Source organism: Apium graveolens, chromosome 6, assembly GCF_009905375.1.
Source record: "Apium graveolens cultivar Ventura chromosome 6, ASM990537v1, whole genome shotgun sequence".
NCBI lineage: Eukaryota > Viridiplantae > Streptophyta > Magnoliopsida > Apiales > Apiaceae > Apium > Apium graveolens.
In genome coordinates, this window is record NC_133652.1 from 30735950 (window position 1) to 30755916 (window position 19967).

Below are 19967 nucleotides of genomic sequence, written 5' to 3' on the forward strand. Positions count from 1 at the left end.
TCATTCCTCGCGATCAGGCACAGAACTAGCTTCCCTAGAAATTAAATGAGCAGCTATATTCGCTGATCGCCTAACAAAACAAACATTACTGGACCTCAAGTCCTTAAACAGAGATACACAATATGATATAATAAGCATCATCAACTTTTCTTCTCTTCATTACTTGCACTACCACTAAGGCATCCAGTTTAAAGATAACCTTATTTTGGTTTCTCTTCTTAACCCATGACAAGGCTTCTTGGAACGCCATGACCTCTGTAATTTTTGGATCGACAATACCTGCAATCTGACCGCCATAACCAGCTTGAAAACTCCCATGTTCGTCTCTGATCAGACAATTAAATGCACTGTTGTTCCTTTGTTTAGACACTATTGCATCAATATTACATGTGATCCAGCCATGAGCTAGTTTCTGCCACACCAACCCACCCTCTTGATGACTGTGATCCGGCCTCACGCTTCCTACCTTCCCTTGAGCCTGCTGCCACTGATACAATACAGAACTTGCACCATTAACAACTGTTGGCGGAGTTTGGTAATGACCTTTCCATACCACCGAATTTCGATGAGGCCAAATGTTCCACGCAATCATACACACCATTCCGATTTCTTGGACTTCTACTAACTTGAACACGCTTAGCAGCCAATCTATAACAGAAGTATCTATCATTTGAACACTTACCTTTGATAGTTCCCAACATCTTTAAGAAAACGGACACCCATACAAAATATACGCCAGAGTTTCTTCTGATGCCTTGCACACATGACATGTATTATGCACCTCGATCTTTCTCTTCTGCAGGTTAGAGATTGTTGGCAGACAATCATGGACCACTCTCCATATAAAAATTTTTACTTCTGGAGGAATAAACAGGGACCATAATTTTAACCAATCAAACCCCGTCCCATCATTAATCTCTTGATTCTGCATCTTGCATATCAACCTGTATCCGCTTTTAACCGTATACTTACCCTTTTCATCCTCTTTTCATAACCAGGAGTCATGCTTATTATCCATGCTCAGATGGATTTGCATTATATTACGCGCATCTACTACTTGTTGTTGCATCCTGCAGATATGGAACCATACATGTTGTCACCAGAGCATTATTACTAGCAGGCACCCAAGGATCAAGCCATATATTAATTAACTCCCCATTTCCAACCTTCACTCGACTACTTGCTTCTATCAATTGTTTTGCTTCGAAAATACTTCTCCAGATAAAACTGGGATTTCCTCCAATATTAGCATCTCTAAAAGACCCTGAAGGATAATATCTGGCCTGCATTAATTTAGCTATCAGCGACTGATTTTCCGTTTGCAATCTCCAAGCCTGCTTTCCCAGCATTGCAACATTGAACTCCCTTATTTTCCTAAAACCCATACCACCCAACTTCTTTGGCTGACAAAGCTTGTCCTAGCACATCCATCTTATTCCAGTGTTATTCTCCACATTCGACACCCACCAGAATTTGTTCATCAGACGCTCCAGCTCCTCACACATAATTTTCGGCAATAGGAAAACGCTCATCACATATGAAGGGATGGCTTGAACAACTGCCTTTATAAGAATTTCTTTGGCTCCTCTTGACAAAATATTTCCCTTCCAACTCTGCATACGATTCCAAACTTTTTCTTTCATATACTTGAACACCTCTTTTTTATTATTTCCCACAGAACTCGGAAGGCCTAAATAAAAGGATGAGTCATTATTAACTGTAACTTGTAAAGTCTGGCTAACCTCTTGAACCATGGTATCTGATGTGTTGCTGCTAAAATGGATACTCGACTTCTGAAAGTTGACTTGCTGACCCGTAGCTTTCTCATATTGATTTAGGCAACTTTTGATACATTGAGCTTCCTTTGTTGTTGCTCTAAAAAAAGATATGCGTTATCAGTGAAAAACAGATGGGATATAATTGGGGCATTTCTTGCAATTCTACAACCATGGAGTAGACCCCCATCTACTTTTCGTTTATTAAGAGTTGATAATCCCTCCGCACAGAGAAGAAATAAATATGGAGATATTGGGTCGCCTTGGCGTAACCCCCTTTTGGGTAGGATAGGTCCTATCTCTTTTCCTGATATGAGAAAATTATATGTCACCGTTGACATACAAAGCTAGATCCATTCCACCCACTTACTTGAGAACCCCATTTTCTCCATTATATTTCTGATTAAATCCCATTCTACCGATCATATGCTTTGCTCATGTCCATTATTAATGCTGCAAATCCCTTCTTCCCTTGTGTTTTCCTCTTCATCCAGTGATTTATTTCAAACGCCGCCATTACGTTGTCTGTTATCAACCTTCCTGGAATGAACGCACTCTGGTTCTACGAAATAATACCTGATAGGAGCACTTTTATCCTATTAGCAAGCATTTTGGAAATAATATTACTTAAGACATTACAGAGTGATATAGGTCTTAAATCGGTTATGAGCTCTGGTTGATTTTTCTTCGGGATAAGCACTACCAACATCTCATTCAGAATTTGAGGCATAGAACCATTGGCCAGAATTTTCCGGCAAATATCCACCACATCCTTACCTACAACCTCTCAAAATTTCTGGTAAAATGCGGGATTCATATCGTCAGGTCCCGGACTTTTGTCCGGGTGCATAGAGAATAGTGCCTCCTTCACCTCTTCACTTGTAAAATCTTGAAGAAGCGGTGAATTTTGATGGTTGGTGATACTAGGTTGAATACATGCTAACACCTCATGATCATTGCTACCTTGCGATTGAAATAACTTTTCATAATAACCCCTACTATAACCTTCAGACCATTCGCCCAGTTCCTCCACACTCCCTCTTCATCTTTTAACTGCTTTATAAAATTCTTCTTTTTTCTTGCAAATGCATATGCATGAAAGAACTTTGAGTTACTATCCCCTACTTGTAACCAATTTTGTTTTGCTCGCTGCTTCCAGAAATCATCTTGTTGAGCCAATAGGTTTGCATAATTTTCCATTGCCTCCCTATAGCACTGTACTGAGAATGCATCTGAATGCCCTTTGAACCTGTCCATTCTTTGTCGACATTGTTTTATCCTTACCTCGAATCAACTAACCATCTTCTTTCCCCAGCTTGTTAATTCATTTGCACATACTTCTAGTTTTTGAAAGATGTCCAAATGCCCATTATTTTTCCAACAATCTTCAACTACCTTGCCACAACCTTCTTCTCTAAGCCATGCATTTTCAAAACGGAACCGACAGCCACGTTGGACGGGTCTCCAGACATGGACTTGCAAATATATTGCTGAGTGATCCGACGTTGGTGTAATATATAAGTGATGATGTCAAAGAGTACAGAAGATGACAACATCATTAGTGTTCCTGATCAAAATGTGAAGAAAAAGCTAGATGGACATATGATCTAAGGAGAATAATGAACTGTTACATTTCATAATCATTTTAAACTTGAGGTTAGTCTTGTTAACATGCATGAATTTGTGTTAATCAATATTATCACAAATTGGGGGAGATTATTGTAAAAGACATGCCTGTACTTTAACAAGACTAAGATATTTTGTCAACCCTAAGTAAGTTGTATTGTTGTCTTAATTTATATTTTATACTTGTAACACTTAAAGTCTGTAAAAATATTAAAGTAGCATACTGGAGCCTTTTTCTATAAACAGTGTCAAGGCTAAGAATTCTATTTGGAAGAAGATCATGCCTCAGAAGAATTATGAAAAAGCTTGGAGTTGGATAAATCTGTTTAGGAAAAATACTCTAAGTCAAGATCTCTACAAGTCACAGATTTAATGTTATAGAGAAGTCATTCGAGAACTCCAGAATAGCTTATAGAGAACTCGGAAAGCTTATAGAGAACTCAGAGATATCGACAAGCCAAATTGAAGACATGAAGATTGGAGATATCGACAAGTCATTTATTCACTAGAAAACTCAGAGTTATCAACAAGTCAACATTCATTAGAGAACTCTGAGTTATCGATAAGTCAAGTTCCACTAGAGAACTCAGAGATATGGATAAGTCAAAATTCACTAGAGAACTCAGAGATATCAGAGATATCGATAAGTTAAAATTCACTAGTGAACTCTGAGATATCAATAAGTTAACTTTAACTAGAGAACTCTAAGATATCGACAAGTCAAGAAGCCACTAGAGAACTAAGAGTTATCGATAAGTCAAAGTGAAGATGTGAAGACTAGAGATCTCGATAAGCTTAAATTCTCTTATAGAGAACTGAAGACCTTTACAAGCCAAACTAAATATAGAGTACTAGAGATCTCGATAAGCCAATATACTTATCGAGATGTTAAGTTTCCTATAGACCTAAACTGGAGATGTCGAGGTAAAATCTCAAAGTACAAAGTTGCAAATCAGTTCAATATCCAAGATTAATAATCAACAAACAATCCAAACAGCTGGATTGACAAGTCTACAAAAAGCAGCTTGAAGAATGTACAAGATCAATGGTGATATTAACTGACAAAGGAAGATCAAAGTGAACACGGGGTGGCAAGATATGCTAAGCCAGAAATGGAAGATCTACTTTTCTATAGATAGAAATGATAAGTGATAGTTTAGGGAAGCTAATAGTATGTCTTATTGTACACTGTGTAAACAAGCCGTTAACTAAGTTATAAAGTTAACACTGGTCCTTTACTCAGTTGTAACAATTTCGATAGTATCTTGTAACACTCTCAAGAAAGAAGTTAATCTCTTTAACATCAAAGAGCCTAGAAATTTTATAGAAAAACATTCTTAATTTTAATACAAAATTAAGTGAGTTTTGAAAAGATCTGTGTTCCTTATTCTTGTATGTTTTAATTTTTGCAATAACACATTTCAGTACAAGATTCAATTTACTTTGTTCAACCAAGCTGAAAGGATTCAAGAAAAGCTTAAAAATAGTAAAACATATTCACCCCCCCCCCCCTCTGTGTGTTATTCATTTCCTAACAGTTGGTGCTATTAGATTTACTACTTTGTTCAAAGGGAATAAACTTCTCCAGCTATCATTAACACAAACTCTATCTAGACGTTCTTCTACCCACCTTTCCGTCCCTCGACTTTTTTTCCAGGTGAAAGGATGTCCTTCTATATCTAAATCTGAAATTCCACAATCAAACAATGCGTCCTGGAAATCCATTTAACAACCAAACAGGATGCGTATGTTATCCTCTCTTTTCATTAGCTCGTAACATGTCGTTAAAATCCTCCATCATAACCCATGGAAGTGACGATTAATTTGCTAATTCCCGTAATAATCTCCATGAATCTCTACGCCTTGTTCTTTCTGGATGTCCATAATAGCAAGTTAAGCTCCACCTCGCCATGTTCTCCCAGCTTATTTTTGTGTCTATATGGTTTTTAGAGTAACTTTTTATTTGTACTGTGTTTGTATGCTTCCACAACAGTGTCAGTCCTCCCTCATGTCCCAGACCTATTACTGTAAAGAGCCCTTCGTACTTCAGTTTTGCTCTTATAGCCTCAACCCTATTTTTGTCTATCATTGTCTCCATTAAGAACACCACCGCGGGCTCTTTCATTTGGACTAGGTCCAATAATACTTGAACTGTAGAATGGTTGCCCAGGCCCCTACAGTTCCATGCTAATGTACTCATTGTGGCGGGTGGGCCTGCATAACAGGTCCCGCCAATGCCAAGTTTTTTTGGTTCTGATTTGGGTTTGTATACATTTCAAGATTAAGCCCAACATTTTGTTCCCTTTCCTGGCCCTTCTCAATATCTCCGTCAATCTCGTTTCGCGCTCGTTTCCATTTTAAGATAATTATCCCATCATTTGAATTCTCCTTACCATATCCACTCATATCAGTATCATGCACAGTTTCATTATCATCCCTAAACTTACGTTGATCCTCCCCTGATTCCCAGAATTCTGGTACTTTCTTTCCCGACTGACAATTTCCATCTGGAGTCTTGTCACCTGCCTCCATCTTCTTGGGATCCAACATTATCCCTTTTGTATTCCTTAACCATTGATTTGCACTTATGTTAGATTGCTTCTTTACTGGCGCTCTCAGTGATCCATCGTACAATCTGGTTCCATACTTTCCTTTGTCATCGAAAAGCTTTTCACAAAACTTCTCAGAATGTCTAAGCATTCCACAATAGAAACAAAAGGATGGCAGACGTTCATATTTGAACTTGATCCACATCCAATCGCCTTCAACTTTCTTGATTATCATCTGGCTTTTAAGCAGAACATTAACATTGATGGCTACCTTGATTCTTACATAGTTCCTCCATATGCCCTGAAAATTCTTTGGATCCGAACTTACAAATTTTCCCACATAGTTACCAATTGATTTCAGGACGATTTTCAAGTTGAACCCTATCGGAAGATCATAAATTTGTAACCATATAAACAGATCAACCAACTTAATGTCTGACAATTGCTCGCCTACCTCCAGTTTCTTTACAACCAACGCTTGACTATTGAACGTCCATGGCCCATCATCCAGGACCCTTTGCATGTCCAACTCATGGAGGAACTTGAATAAGAACATATTTGGGACATTAGTCTCCTTCATGAATACCCCTTTCATAGGCTTCCATGTAGACGACTGGGTGTCTCTCATTACTGAAAAATTCACCTTCCGATCAGTTAGAAAGCTTCCCACCAGACACATTGAATACTCCCTATTAGGGTTATTTATAACGACTCGTATATGGTTGAATTATTTAAATATGTGATTATGGAAATTATTAAATAAATAAAATATGTGTATTGGTTTGACCGCTATGTGTTGTTTGATATTATGTAGGTGTAATTTATGGAGTACCGGGTTGTCCGCAGGATTAATTAGGGAGTCATATTGAATTATTCCTAATTTCAAAAATGGATTTAGTGCAAATTTATTTGCATAAATATTTGGAATTTCTTTAAAATTGTTTTTATGATTTTATAATTTCAATAATTATTTTTGGGATTTTACAAAATTTAGATATCAATATTTTATAGATTATTTAACCCTGTATGATTTTCTGATTATATTTAATTGTAAAATATGTATTTAATTCCAGAATTCTTCAAAAAATATGAAACCTATAATTATTTAAGTTTGGAATATTCCGAGAATTTTAAAATGATTTTGGGAATTTTTGAGATTAATTTCACCTGCGCGTTTTTTCGTTTATTCGTTAAAAACGGGTATAAATTTTATTTCAAAAATTATTTTAAAATTATGAAAATTTTATTCTACTGGTTTTGAATTATCCCGGAAATTTTAAAACTATTTTTGGTAAATTTTAAGGGTATGTTTACCCGTAAAATCTTTTTTGTTAAATCGTTAAATTTGGTGAAAGAGGTAGGATTTCCAGTTATAAACCAAAAGGATACGTGTCCAATATTAGGACACGTGGCTTATTGTGACAACAGAGTAAATTGGGAACCGAGTTTTTTTGTTTTGCCGACCCAGACCAAAGCATCAATCTCTCATCCCCTTGCAATCTCTCAATCTCTCTCTGTCATATTCCTTGCTTCTCTTTCCCATTCCTGTAGCTTCTGTACTCAGATAATATGCCGCCGCCTGGTTTTTTCCGGTATGTCCTCCGGTTAGCCGCGGTTGCCGCCTTGAATCCACGATTTTCCAGTCTGTTTCCGGTGATTACTCGACATGGCCTTTGGTTTGCTGTGTATATATATAACCATATAGATGATTCTTGTGTGTATTATGTTTGTTATGGTGCCTGCTGCCGCCCTAACCGTTTTTCGGTGAGTTTCGGTGGCACGTGAGGCGCGTGCAGGGTGTTCTGTGCTAGTTGCTGCCGTCTGTTATTCGGTTTAATTAATTCTGAATTTTTTTTATTATTGTTATTATTCTTGCAGGAAATTATTTGACTGTATTTTTGTGAAATAAAATAGTTAATTCATGCGAGAATGAATTATAGAATAATTGGTGAAGATTCGCGTTGGAATCTCGATTATTACGGGCACCCGCGAATTTTTACCGCCATTCGCGATGACTTTATACGAGTGAACGGTGGACAGTGATGATCCAATTCTGAGTCCTAATACGAATAAAAATAAAATATAAAATGCGAATATTAGTAATAATTGAATAATATCGGTGATTGGGATTGTGATTGGGTTGTCATTGAAGTTGTTGTGTTTGAGATTTGGCGTCGATTGGTGTTTCGACGGGTAGTCCAATAAACAAAGGAAATGCTGCCCGATTTCCGAGAAACTGAATTATGTAAATACGGAAACGTATCCAATGATTATCGGGACGCCGAGTGACTATATGTATATGTGTACATTTTATATACGAAACTTGGTTGTACGATGTAATGAAATATTTTGCCAAACCGATAACCCTGATTTCGTAAAATGAAGAGTATATATGTATATATATATATATTCCGAAAATGAACACCGAACCGATCTTCGAGATTGTGAACCCTATTTGTTGCGTGTGTTATTATAATATTCATAATTACGAGTCGGGCTTGAATATCGTTGGGTAAGAATTAGTATCGAGGATATGTCAAGCATACCTAGACGTCTAACGTAGGGTATTTCGACTCTGTAGGTTATAGTCGGGAACCTGAAAGTGGACGATGGACTAAAGATAACCTAGTAGTCTGTCGACGAGCTCAGTAGAGTTTCAACAGAAAGACCTAAGTGTCGAAGTCGAATCCAATGGGATCTAGTGGTTGGACGTTAAAGCCTGAGCGACAGAGTCGGCTCAGAGTTGATCAGTAATAGTTATAAAGCCTTGTAAGGCAAGTACTTCTAAACTTTTCTTCAAGATATATCGCAAATAACTCATGTTTTATATTGCAAGTGTTTTAAACTATTTAACCTTGAACCCTGATTTTTCTTGATCTTGAGCCGTAAGCCTTATTCTTTATAAACCATCCTTTGTTGATCCTCAGATACCAAATCACACAAATACGATACTACTCCCCAAATGTATAACTACCAAACACTGAAATAAAATTGTTTGAAAACACGGAAACTTTTATACTCCAACCATTCTTTATAACATCAAAGAACTATGCCTTGAAAAATCAGTATTCGTCCAATACCTGATCATTTTGCAGACTGAAAACCGTTTCTTATACATACCTTGATATACCCTTAAGATATCCATGAGTTTCTCTACGTTTTTATTTAAGTGTTTAACCATCATTGATTATGATCTTGTTTATCTAAAATTATATTATTTATCATATTGAACTGCTTTAGAATTGGATAGTTTTTTTATATATATGTGGACCAGATTCGTGGTCAGACCATATCTACGGTCAATTTAGGCCAATGTGTGCCTTGGATCCAGTAGTTAGAGCAGTGCTGTGTGCTTTGCTCGGGGTTAGTGCGTGACTGATCAGCAGCTAACCTTGGTTTTAAAAACTTAAAATGAATGTCCAATTCTAATGATTGTTTAGCAATAAACTTGATTCCTCTGAATCATCTCGTTTGATCATTGATTAATCTCAATTATTGTCATTGTGACTTGCTGAGCTAGTTAGCTCACTCTTGCGAATCTTTTTATGTATTCCACAGTTAAGAAGGATATGGTTGATAGCGAGGTTTCCCAGTTCAATGTACGAGCTAGGATTCCAGATTGAGTTGGATCGGGCTAGCAGGAGCTTATTGCGGTAGTGAGATAGTAAGATTGTAAGAATAATTTTATTATCAGTTGTAAGTTAAATTAGTCGGGATTTGGTACAATGTAATAAAAGTTAAGGTTGTGGCTTGTTTTCATACTTTAACCTGTTACGATCCGTGGTTATGTAAAGAAGGGTCATCAAAAATAATATCTTATATACAGGTTTATATATTGTGTTGGTGTTGTGGACCCCAAACTTCTGACCCGGGTTTGAAGGGCGCCACAGGTTGATATCAGAGCTACAGGTTATAAGTCACTGAAACAAGCCTAGATTGTCGGGATTGAGTAGAGGGTTAGGATTAGGAATAGGAAATAGAAAGATAAGACATTGTGAGGTTGAGTGTGATTTCATAGTAGGTCGCCGGTACGGTTCGTGTTGCAATTCAGGATTCTTAACCTGCGAGGTGATTTCCAGACAACGGCAATGACAGATCCTGATTTCCCTGTATCATCCAATCGCTTGAAGCTTTCCGCTCGAGGATCGTCATCTTCTCTCAGATTGGATTTGCACATTGTTCTTCCACCAGCATTAATGGTACTACCTTCTGTTATAACAGTTGCACCTCTCCAAGTTATTTCACGCTATTCTACCACCTCTTGTTATGAGACTACCTATCTAAGAACCTCCATTCATTTATTCTTATTTTACAGGACTTTCAGCTATGAATGTATCCTTCAATTTACCCTACCCCCTGTTCTATACCCCCAGCTTAAAACTCGTCCTATGAAGTAACAATACCTACGAGGATGGATTCGGAAGTTATGGTAAATGGTGAGTATTTGAGATATAAGTAAAAGTGAGAAAGAGTTTAGAAATAAGATTCACGTGTCTCGGAGGATAGCTGTTACCAGATTAAAAGGAGCCATTAGTGATTAGGCCACCCATGGCTAGCTTGTGGAATGGATTAGATAAGTATTGAAAAGAGAATTAGAGGAGATTATGGTTCTGAAGCTTTCTTGAAGATAATTAATGGTGTTATGACAATATGATATATTTATAGTAACAAGGTGATGTGACCTCAGCCGATTTGTTGACTATTGGATAGCCTGTTCTACTTAACTACTGCAATGATAATGTCGGGAGTATTACTAGTATGGAAGCTTTGATGTAAAGCCACGAATAAGATGACATGCAATGACAATTGAAGTTTTCATCAATTAAGGAAGATAAATGGACACGATGAAGGAGAAAAGGTAGATTGAAGTGAACGGACCTTTATGTGATCATTTATTTAATTCGGTACCTTGTTATATGAAGGAAGAACAACAACCAACTCATATAGTAAGGACAACCAGGTTTGTGATTTTCAAAATTCTCAAACAAGTTTTCGAAAAAGATTTTTCCTTACAATTTTTTTTTTAAAAAAGTCTTTTTGAATAAAATAAGTTTTAAACACTGGTTGTTAAGTTACTACTTGAGTTTCTTGTTTGTTAGAAAACCCGGATTACCTGGAAGGATACTTGTTTCAGACTTAGTACTGTTAATTCAGAAAATAAAGTAACCCGCGATTATGAAGAAGTTGATTATTCCTAACGCTAAGGTGTAAATATTGTTTGACAAGGTTAATAACAGAATCCGCGTATGGAGTAATTGTTCATCCAGTTGCAGAGACCATTTAAGTTTAAAGAATTCATTGATTTAAAAGGAGCCTGAGCGTGATCGAAGAAGATTGGGAAGATTTCTATATTTTTCTAAAAAGAAGAATATTATTAACAAAAGGACCGTTATGTCGAATGGTTCGTGGTTATTCTAAATTAAAAGAGGAAGCCCGAAGTTATCAGATAAGAATGCCATTATGATTGAATTGTTAAAATATTATACGTGTAGGTGCGATGTCAGGGATGCAAAACTTAACAAGTAAGAATCTACCATAATGCTTAATTTGCGAAGACATTTCAGCATACTTTCTAAAATTATTATATGAAACAATGGGAATATGATCGAACAAGCTCGAAAGATGAATATAAGTGAAACGTGGATGGTGACCAATGGTGTCGTTCTTATCTTCAATATTGCAGCGTATATCCCTTTCTAATTCCTAAAAATATATGAACTTCTTTTCTTAATAAACTCCTTATGATGATATCGAAAAGGAGGATATTGCATTCCTTTCAAATTTAATTGTTTTCCTCAAGTTTTGCTTTCTGATTGGGACAAACAGTGTTATGATGAGACACTTTGTCAGAAAGACGAAGAGTCGGGTGGGACGCCACCTAATCATGTGTTGTATGCCAAATGGTATGAAAGACTGGCCATCTTAAATACCAATATGGTTGTCTCATTCATATTCAAATCCTTGTTTCTTCTTTCTTTTCAACTCTAATTTTTGTTGAATTGTGAATCCTTCTAGTTGTTTCGTTGTACTGTCGTTCATTGCAAGAGTTTTTCAACAGAAATTAACGTATTATGGACCAAGCGGGAAAAGTTCCATCTACCTCTCACGCACGGAAAGCAAACAAGGACATATGACGAGAATTGCAAATCACTAGCCCCAGTCAGGGATGCACTAAGAGTCAAGGGAATCTACTCCAATGAGGAATACGTCTCCGAGAACGAGAAATTGCGATTTTCCTGTAAAATATGTTATTCAGAGTACGGATGTGGTGATGTGAATGATTATCGTGGATACTTTATACGTTAAAGTATTGAAAGATGTGAGAGCAACTTGATTGTTTAGCTCCCAAGGTTTGTTGATAAGATGAATTACCATGTTGAATTGATAAGATTGTAATTAAAGGACTAACAAGTCAAGAGTGTGTAGTTGTTAAATAAGTGAGTACAAATAGTGGAATTGAGATTTCTGGCAATAAGTTGTGAATAATTGATACCATGGAAGATAAGAGGATTTGACATTATTCTAGATAATGGATTAACTTTTAAAGCGTGATGTCCAGACAGACCGTCGTGATGAAAAGATAATTCTGAGGACGCCAAATGAGAAGGTGATGAGGTTCAGAAGATGAAAGACGGTAAAGAATTTGTTAATGATGATTACGGTGATCAAGATATGAGCATTATGGTGATTATGAGATAAATAAAAGTCAGAAGCAAACAAAACTTAAAGATTTTATAGCAACTAAGGAGTTTCAAGATATGTTTCCAGATGAGTTATCGATATTCCTCCAGACAGAGAAATGAAGTTCGTGATTGACTTAGCACCTGAGACGAAGTCAGTGACCAAGGTCTTACATAAAATGGCACCAGTTACAAGGAGGAAATTAGCAAAGCAGATGTAAGAGACGTTAGAAGGAGGAGCGATTAGACCTAGTGTACCCCATAAGGTGCACCGATATTAATTACTAATAAGAAAGATGGAAGTATGAGGTTATGCGTCGACTAGCGAAAGCTCAACAAGTTTACTATCAAGAGCAAGTATTTGTTACCTTGACCCAACGATTTGTTTGATCAGACAAAGGAAGCAAAGTACTTTTATAAGACTGATTTCAGACTTGGTATTTCACCAATTGAAGATTAGACCTATGAATATATCAAAGATAATTTTCAGAACTAAGTACTGTTCTCGTATTGTCATTTGGATTAACCAATATACCAGTAATATTTGAACTTGATAGATAGAATCTTTAAGGAATATCTGGATAAGCTGTAGTTTAATACTTAAAGTCAATGGAGGACCATGCAAAACATTTAATGATAACTGAGAAGTTGGAGAAGAAAGAAGTTGTGTGAAATATAGTTCTTAGTGTAAGTAGTCAATGTGGAGAAGATCAAAAGAGATCCAGTAGAAATTAAAGTTACTATGAATAAAGGAAGGCCAAAAGCACCAACAAAAGTAAGAAGTTTTATCCTGGACTAGTTATGATTGAAAATTGGTTCAAGATTTCTTAAAGGTTGCTACGCCTTTGATGAAGCTTACCAGGAATAGCGAGAAGCTTAGATAAAATGGGAAAGTGTGAAGAAAGTTTTGCGGAGTTAAATGAAAGAATGGTTACAACACCTGCTTTATCATTTTGAAAGTATTAAGGAGATTTGGTAGTTTATAGTGATGCTTCTCATAAGGAAGTAGGAAGTGTGTTGATGCAGCACAATAAAGTTATTGTATATGCACCCAGACAACCGAAACCTTATGAGAGGAAGTATCCTATTCATAATTGGGACTGATAGTAATAATATTTGTTTTGAAAGATTGGGAAACATGATATGTATGGAGAAAGGTGTAAAATCTATACGTGCCATAAGAGTTTGAAGTATATATTTACAAGAAAAAGCAAAAAGGAGAGAACGAACATAGAAACTGTACCAGAAGAATTATCTCGGAAATTTTAGAAGTTGGAATTGGAAGTTAGAGTTTATAATCCAAACGGAGCAAGGATGGATAGTATGACCTTTCAGTCGAAGTTGTTAAGGGAAAGATAAGGAGAAGTCAAGAGAAGATAATGGATCACGGTGTTAGCAGTTAGTAAGAGGAAATTTATGCGCCCAGGAGAACGATCACGATATCCCCAGGTTTTCTTCCAGCACTTGGATGCTACAAGTAGAAGAATTTAGAAATGAGATCCCACAGGGAATTCACAATATAAAGTATTTAAGCTATTAAAGAGATGCCAAGATATACGAAAATTTAAAGAAAAATAGTGATAACCAGGTATAAGAAGGAAATTTCAAAATGGATTAGGAAGTGTGGACATGTCAAAAGATTAAGGCGAAATATTGGAGGCCTAGTAGATAAGGCAGACCCAGTAAGTGGTTTTACAAGAAGCGAATCGGGAAGTGTACCGGTGATATTAAGGGAGAAAAAGGAAGGAAAGTATAAAAGTATGTACTGATTATCGAGAGTTTAACAAAATAACGAATAAGAAGAAGTGAGACCCTATAAAGAATTGACTACTTAAGAGACCTAATTCAAGAAGTATGTTATATCTCGGGGATTAACTTAAGATCCGACCGGAGAACATATCAGAGGTTACGATTAAAGTGAGTTAAGAGCATTGCAAGCTCTGGTGATATTATGTGAAATAACAAGTATATCAATTGTCTATAAGGAATTAAGGGACATGATGTATAAGGATTACTTGGATAAGCAAATTGTATTTATTGATAACATCCTCAGCTATTCAAAGAATAAGAAAGTTTGTGTGGAATGCCCAAAATTTTTTCCCCAAAGATGAGAAGGAGAACAACTATACATTGAGCTCTCAAGTATAAAATTTTGACCGAGGTTAACAAAAGATTTTGATTAATCCATTAATAACTACCTAAACAAAGCCGAATGGTAACAAATGCCTTGTACAGAAAGAAGGGGTTGGATGTAATTAAGATTACTGAGGAGTTAATAAACGAATTGGAAAGAGTGGAATCTAAAATTTATATATGAGATTACTTTTCAGCCTTAACTGATGAAAACAAATAGGAGATATTTAAATGTTTGGAAACCAATTTGAAAATGCGCACTGCTTACCATCCTTAAGCGAAGAGTCAAAGTGAGGAAGCGATTCAGGAAAAACAAGATATGTGGAGAGGTTGAGTTTTAAGGAAAACTGGGATGATTATTTATCATCATTGTCAGCATTAGAATGCTACTTTACCAAGCCTTAGGTGGACGTAACTATAGGTCCCCACTTTATTGAGATAAAATGGGAGAAAAGAAGTTGTCAAATTCTATGTTAATTTAGCACACCAAGGGCGTATTGATTGAAGTAGTTAGGGATAATCAAAGCACGAAGGCGGATTTGTACCGAGAGAGTGTATGGGTATAGAAATAGGACTAGTAGTGTTCGTAAAAGTTTTACCTTGAAAAAAGGTTGGATAGATTTGAATAGAGAAGACAAGTTGATTCCTAAATCTAGTAAACCATTGGAGGTACTGATAAATATAGATAAAGTTGTTTTTGAATTGATGTTGCAATCACACCAGTATGTACATATAATATGTTCTGCTTGTCAATATTAAGGCGATAAGTATTTAATTCGAATCGAGTGATCGATTAGGAGCCAAGGGGCTCTTATCCAAGTTTGTAAAACATATGGTGATCGATCCAAATTCTTGATCGTTAAAGGCGAATCCTTGAAAATGAGGATATATCTATAATAAGTACGTTTAAAATCCTCGAGTAGAAGAGTCTACCTGGGAACTAAAATCAGATATGCTTGACACATATCCTCACTTATTTAGTTAGACCAGATTCTGAGGACAGAATCTTCTTAAGAGGGAAAGGATATAACAACTCGTGTATGGTTGAATTATTTAAATATGTGATTATGGAAATTATTAAATAAATAAAATATGTGTATTGGTTTGACCGCTATGTGTTGTTTGATATTATCTGGGTGTAATTTATGGAGTACCGGGTTGTCCGCGAGATTAATTATGGAGTCATATTGAATTAATTCTAATTTCAAAAATGGATTTAGTGCAAATTTATTTGCATAAATATTTGGAATTTCTTTAAAATTGTTTTTATGATTTTATAATTTCAATAATTATTTTTGGGATTTTACAAAATTTAGATATCAATATTTTATCGATTATTTAACCCTGTATGATTTTCTGATTACATTTAATTATAAAATATGTATTTAATTCCAGAGTTCTTCAAAAATTATGAAACCTATAATTATTTAAGTTTGGAATATTCCGAGAATTTTAAAATGATTTTGGGAATTTTTGAGATTAATTTCACCTGCGCGTTGTTTCGTTTATTCGTTAAAAACGGGTATAAATTTTGTTTCAAAAATTATTTTAAAATTATGAAAATTTTATTCTACTGGTTTTGAATTATCCCGGAAATTTTAAAACTATTTTTGGTAAATTTTAAGGGTATGTTTACCCGTAAAATCTTTTTCGTTAAATCGTTAAATTTGGTGAAAGAGGTAGGATTTTCAGTTATAAACTAAAAGGATACGTGTCCAATATTATGACACGTGGCTTATTGTGATAACAGAGTAAATTGGGAACCGAGTTTTTTTATTTTGTCGACCCAGACCAAAGCATCAATCTCTCATTTGCAATCTCTCAATCTCTCTTTGTCATATTCCTTGCTTCTCTTTCCCATTCATGTAGCCTCTGTACTCAGATAATACGTCGCCGCCTGGTTTCTTCCGGTCTGTCCTCCGGTTCGCCGCGGTTGCCGCCTTGAATCCTTGAAGCTGTGGACACATTACTTGTACGGAGAAAAGGGCGAGATCTATACGGATCGTAAGAGTTTAAAGTATATATTCACCCAGAAGGATCTAAATATGAGAAAAAGGAGATGGCTAGAACTGATTAAGGATTATGATTGTTCCATCAACTACCACCCAGGAGAAGCTAATATAGTGGCAGATGCACTGAGTAGGAACTAGCAAAAGAATTGGAAAAGCTGGAAATCAAAGTTTGAGCGCTAGAAGGTAATAAGGAGCAGTTGTATGAGATTACTTTTCAGCTAGAATTGATGGACAAGATTAAGAAGTGTCAAGAAGAAATAATTGATCAAGGACTAGATAGTTTGGCCGGAGAAGAACTTTGTACGCTAAAGGACATTAAAGGTATGTTCAGGTTTTTCTCAAGAATATGGGTCTCCAATGTGATTGAGTTGAAGAATAAAATTTTGCAAGAAGCCCATAATGAGACTATGTAGAAGAACTTTTAACAATTCAATCAAGAAGAAATTTTGCAATGCCATTATGATTGAATGCCATTATAATCGGCTCGACTCAATTAATCTCGGCTCGAATTACGCTCGGTTCGAAACTCGACTCGCTCGACCCGAATTACTAACCTAGTTTCCGGGCTCCTTGGGCTTTCACGAGACTATGTACTTACATGGGTTAAAGAAAAAATCAATGTCGGGCTATGCTGTCCCTATGCTCAAGGCTTTTATCTTGTCCGTAGATTACATTAGACCCCAGATTGACTCGTCTGCTTTGTCATACACAAAGATACTATTTATTTTTATTTTCTTAAATTTATAATTAGAAATAGTTTTGCTCTTTATATTCTGGTAGAGTTAATGCAAATATGACATTGAGTTTGACTAGAATGTTAAAATCTCTGTAAAATTTATTTCGATGGATTTTTTAAAATATTATAAACTCAACAAAAATACTACAATACTTCATAAATATTTAAAACTAATAAACTTAAATACCATCGAATTTCAAAATTTGTATTAGATAACACCTATTCTAGAAATTTTGAATTGAATACTCATTATTCCAAAAAATATTTAAATTTTATTATTAAAAGAATATTATGAATATACCGATATTCTTACAATGTTTTTTAGATCAAAATTAAATATTTTGTTAGAAAAAGAACGGAACTAAGGTAAGGGCTGTGAAATAAAACGGGTTCGGATCTTGTAGTGCAGTGGTTGGGCCTATTGTGTTGATTTGCGTGAGAGCTATAACAACGACCCACTTCTTTCGCCGCCTCCACTTTCAAAACCCTCACCTCTCTCTCTCTCTCTCTCTCTCTCTCTCCCACCAACTCTCCATATTCTCTGTACAAATAACAATAAAAAAATAACTAAAAACCCCCTTGTTCGAATTTTAGCAGCAACAGAGCGCTCCAAGCCTCCACTAAACTTCATTCAAACTGGCGATTGATAATCACGACGCGTTTCTCAATCCCTGCAACAGACGCATCATGGTAACATTATTAATTTTGGGGTTTTTAATTTTACATTGTTTATGGCTTAGTACTAATTGAGTGATGCTGTTGTTTTTTTGTTGGTTTAATTGAAGGGTCCTGATGTGGAAGACAATAAGTGGCCACCGTGGCTTAAACCCTTGCTTGAAGACAAGTTTTTCGATGAATGCAAATTGCACTCTGGTTCGCACAAGAATGAGTGTAATTTCTTTTGTCTTGATTGCCATTTTGATCCTCCTCTTTGCTCTCTTTGTCTCCCCCTTCACAAGGACCACCCCGTCATTCAGGTTTACTAATCCTGCCCCCCTTTTACCCCATATGTACTCGTGTTTTGATAATTGTTTGAAATCCCGATAAATGCTGTTATCGAATAATGTGATGAATGATAATGTGGTAATGTATTATGCGTAAATTGTCAATGCTAAATGATAATTTTGTAATGTATTATGCGTAAATTGTCTACCCCTTTTCACCATTTGACACTTGCCACAAGTGTCAATTTTGGGGGGGTTCTAGGTACATTACATTTGTCCCTCTGATTTGTTACATTTTTGTGTTGAGGCAGTTGTTTTTTGCCTATTTACGGTGTGGTAATTAATTGCTTTTGTTTGTTGTGTTTACAGATAAGAAGGTCCTCGTACCATGATGTGATTAGAGTTGGCGAGATTCAGAAGTATCTGGACCTTACTTCTATCCAGACCTATGTTATTAATAGCTCTAAGGTTGTTTTCTTAAATAAACGACCTCAACTTAGGCCTGGAAAGGGTGTTACTAATACCTGTAAAGTTTGTGATCGTGGCCTTCTTGACAACTTCCATTTCTGCTCTATTGGATGCAAGGTCGTTATTCAAAATCTACAATCCCGATTCTGTAATTATGTTTCAAATTTCATCAAATGGTGTTTATATGTTCATATGACTGCAGATTGCCGGTACTTCAAAATTTTTTGTCAAGAACCATTTTAAGACGTTGGCCTGGGACGTGGGAGAATCTTATTATAGCAGTGGTGGCAGCAGCAATGAGCATGGTCAGCAGAGGAGTAATATTGGAAATGGGAAAGGTTTTAGTCCGTCAACACCACTAACTACAACGGTCAATTTCAAGACAAGCAATAGAAGAAAGGGTATTCCTCGCAGAGCTCCAACGGGTGGACTAATCATAGAATACTAGCTCAACTTTGGTTTTTCGATATTACCTTTCGGAAAGTACTAGTGCGGTACTTCCTTTGCATGAGTAGCATGTAGCATACAAGGCATGATGGTCAAATATATATTTTTTATTCGTTATTTCACATTGTTACGCGGTAGTTCACATTGGTCAAATATCTACTGGTTTACTGTTAGTTCTTGTGTTTGAACCTTGGAAGCAATATATTGATGGGATTCCAAAAATTTTGTTGATGTAATAGTTCAAGTTCGAAACTTGGATCTGCTGATGTGAGTTTTCTGTACTTTGCCTGATTGGTACCATCCTTTCTCCTATGTGTTGTATATAAACTAATAGATGCATACAAAATATGATGGAATCCTCAAATAGTTGACTACAACTTAGAGGAGGAATAAAATACTGTGATCTTTCAGATTTCAAGTTAATTTTACTTCTGTTCTTGTCTAAAGCATTGTACAAGTCTAAGCAATTTTATGAAAAGGGACTTGGGGAAAATTACATTGTACTGCTGCTACTACTTTGTTTTGCTAATTCATTCCCTGTGAAAATTGCAATTGTATTTGTTGTGCCAATATTTTTGAACAAAAATGGAGAGGGTT

At 36.0% G+C, this 19967-nt stretch overlaps 2 protein-coding genes across 2 annotated transcripts; one reads left to right on the plus strand and one right to left on the minus strand.

The window, feature by feature from the left end:
• Positions 1-1385, minus strand: LOC141664852 (uncharacterized). The gene is made up of 3 exons (XM_074470807.1): positions 1091-1385; positions 200-648; positions 1-102 (listed from the first exon to the last, which is right to left on the minus strand). Exons 1-3 carry the CDS (start codon positions 1383-1385, stop codon positions 1-3), a joined length of 846 nt encoding a protein of 281 aa, XP_074326908.1.
• Positions 1386-17968: 16583 nt separating this feature from the next.
• Positions 17969-19492, plus strand: LOC141667205 (protein RGF1 INDUCIBLE TRANSCRIPTION FACTOR 1-like). The gene is made up of 4 exons (XM_074473606.1): positions 17969-18201; positions 18297-18488; positions 18825-19040; positions 19126-19492. Exons 1-4 carry the CDS (start codon positions 18199-18201, stop codon positions 19369-19371), a joined length of 657 nt encoding a protein of 218 aa, XP_074329707.1. The 5' UTR covers positions 17969-18198; the 3' UTR covers positions 19372-19492.
• Positions 19493-19967: the final 475 nt, after the last annotated feature.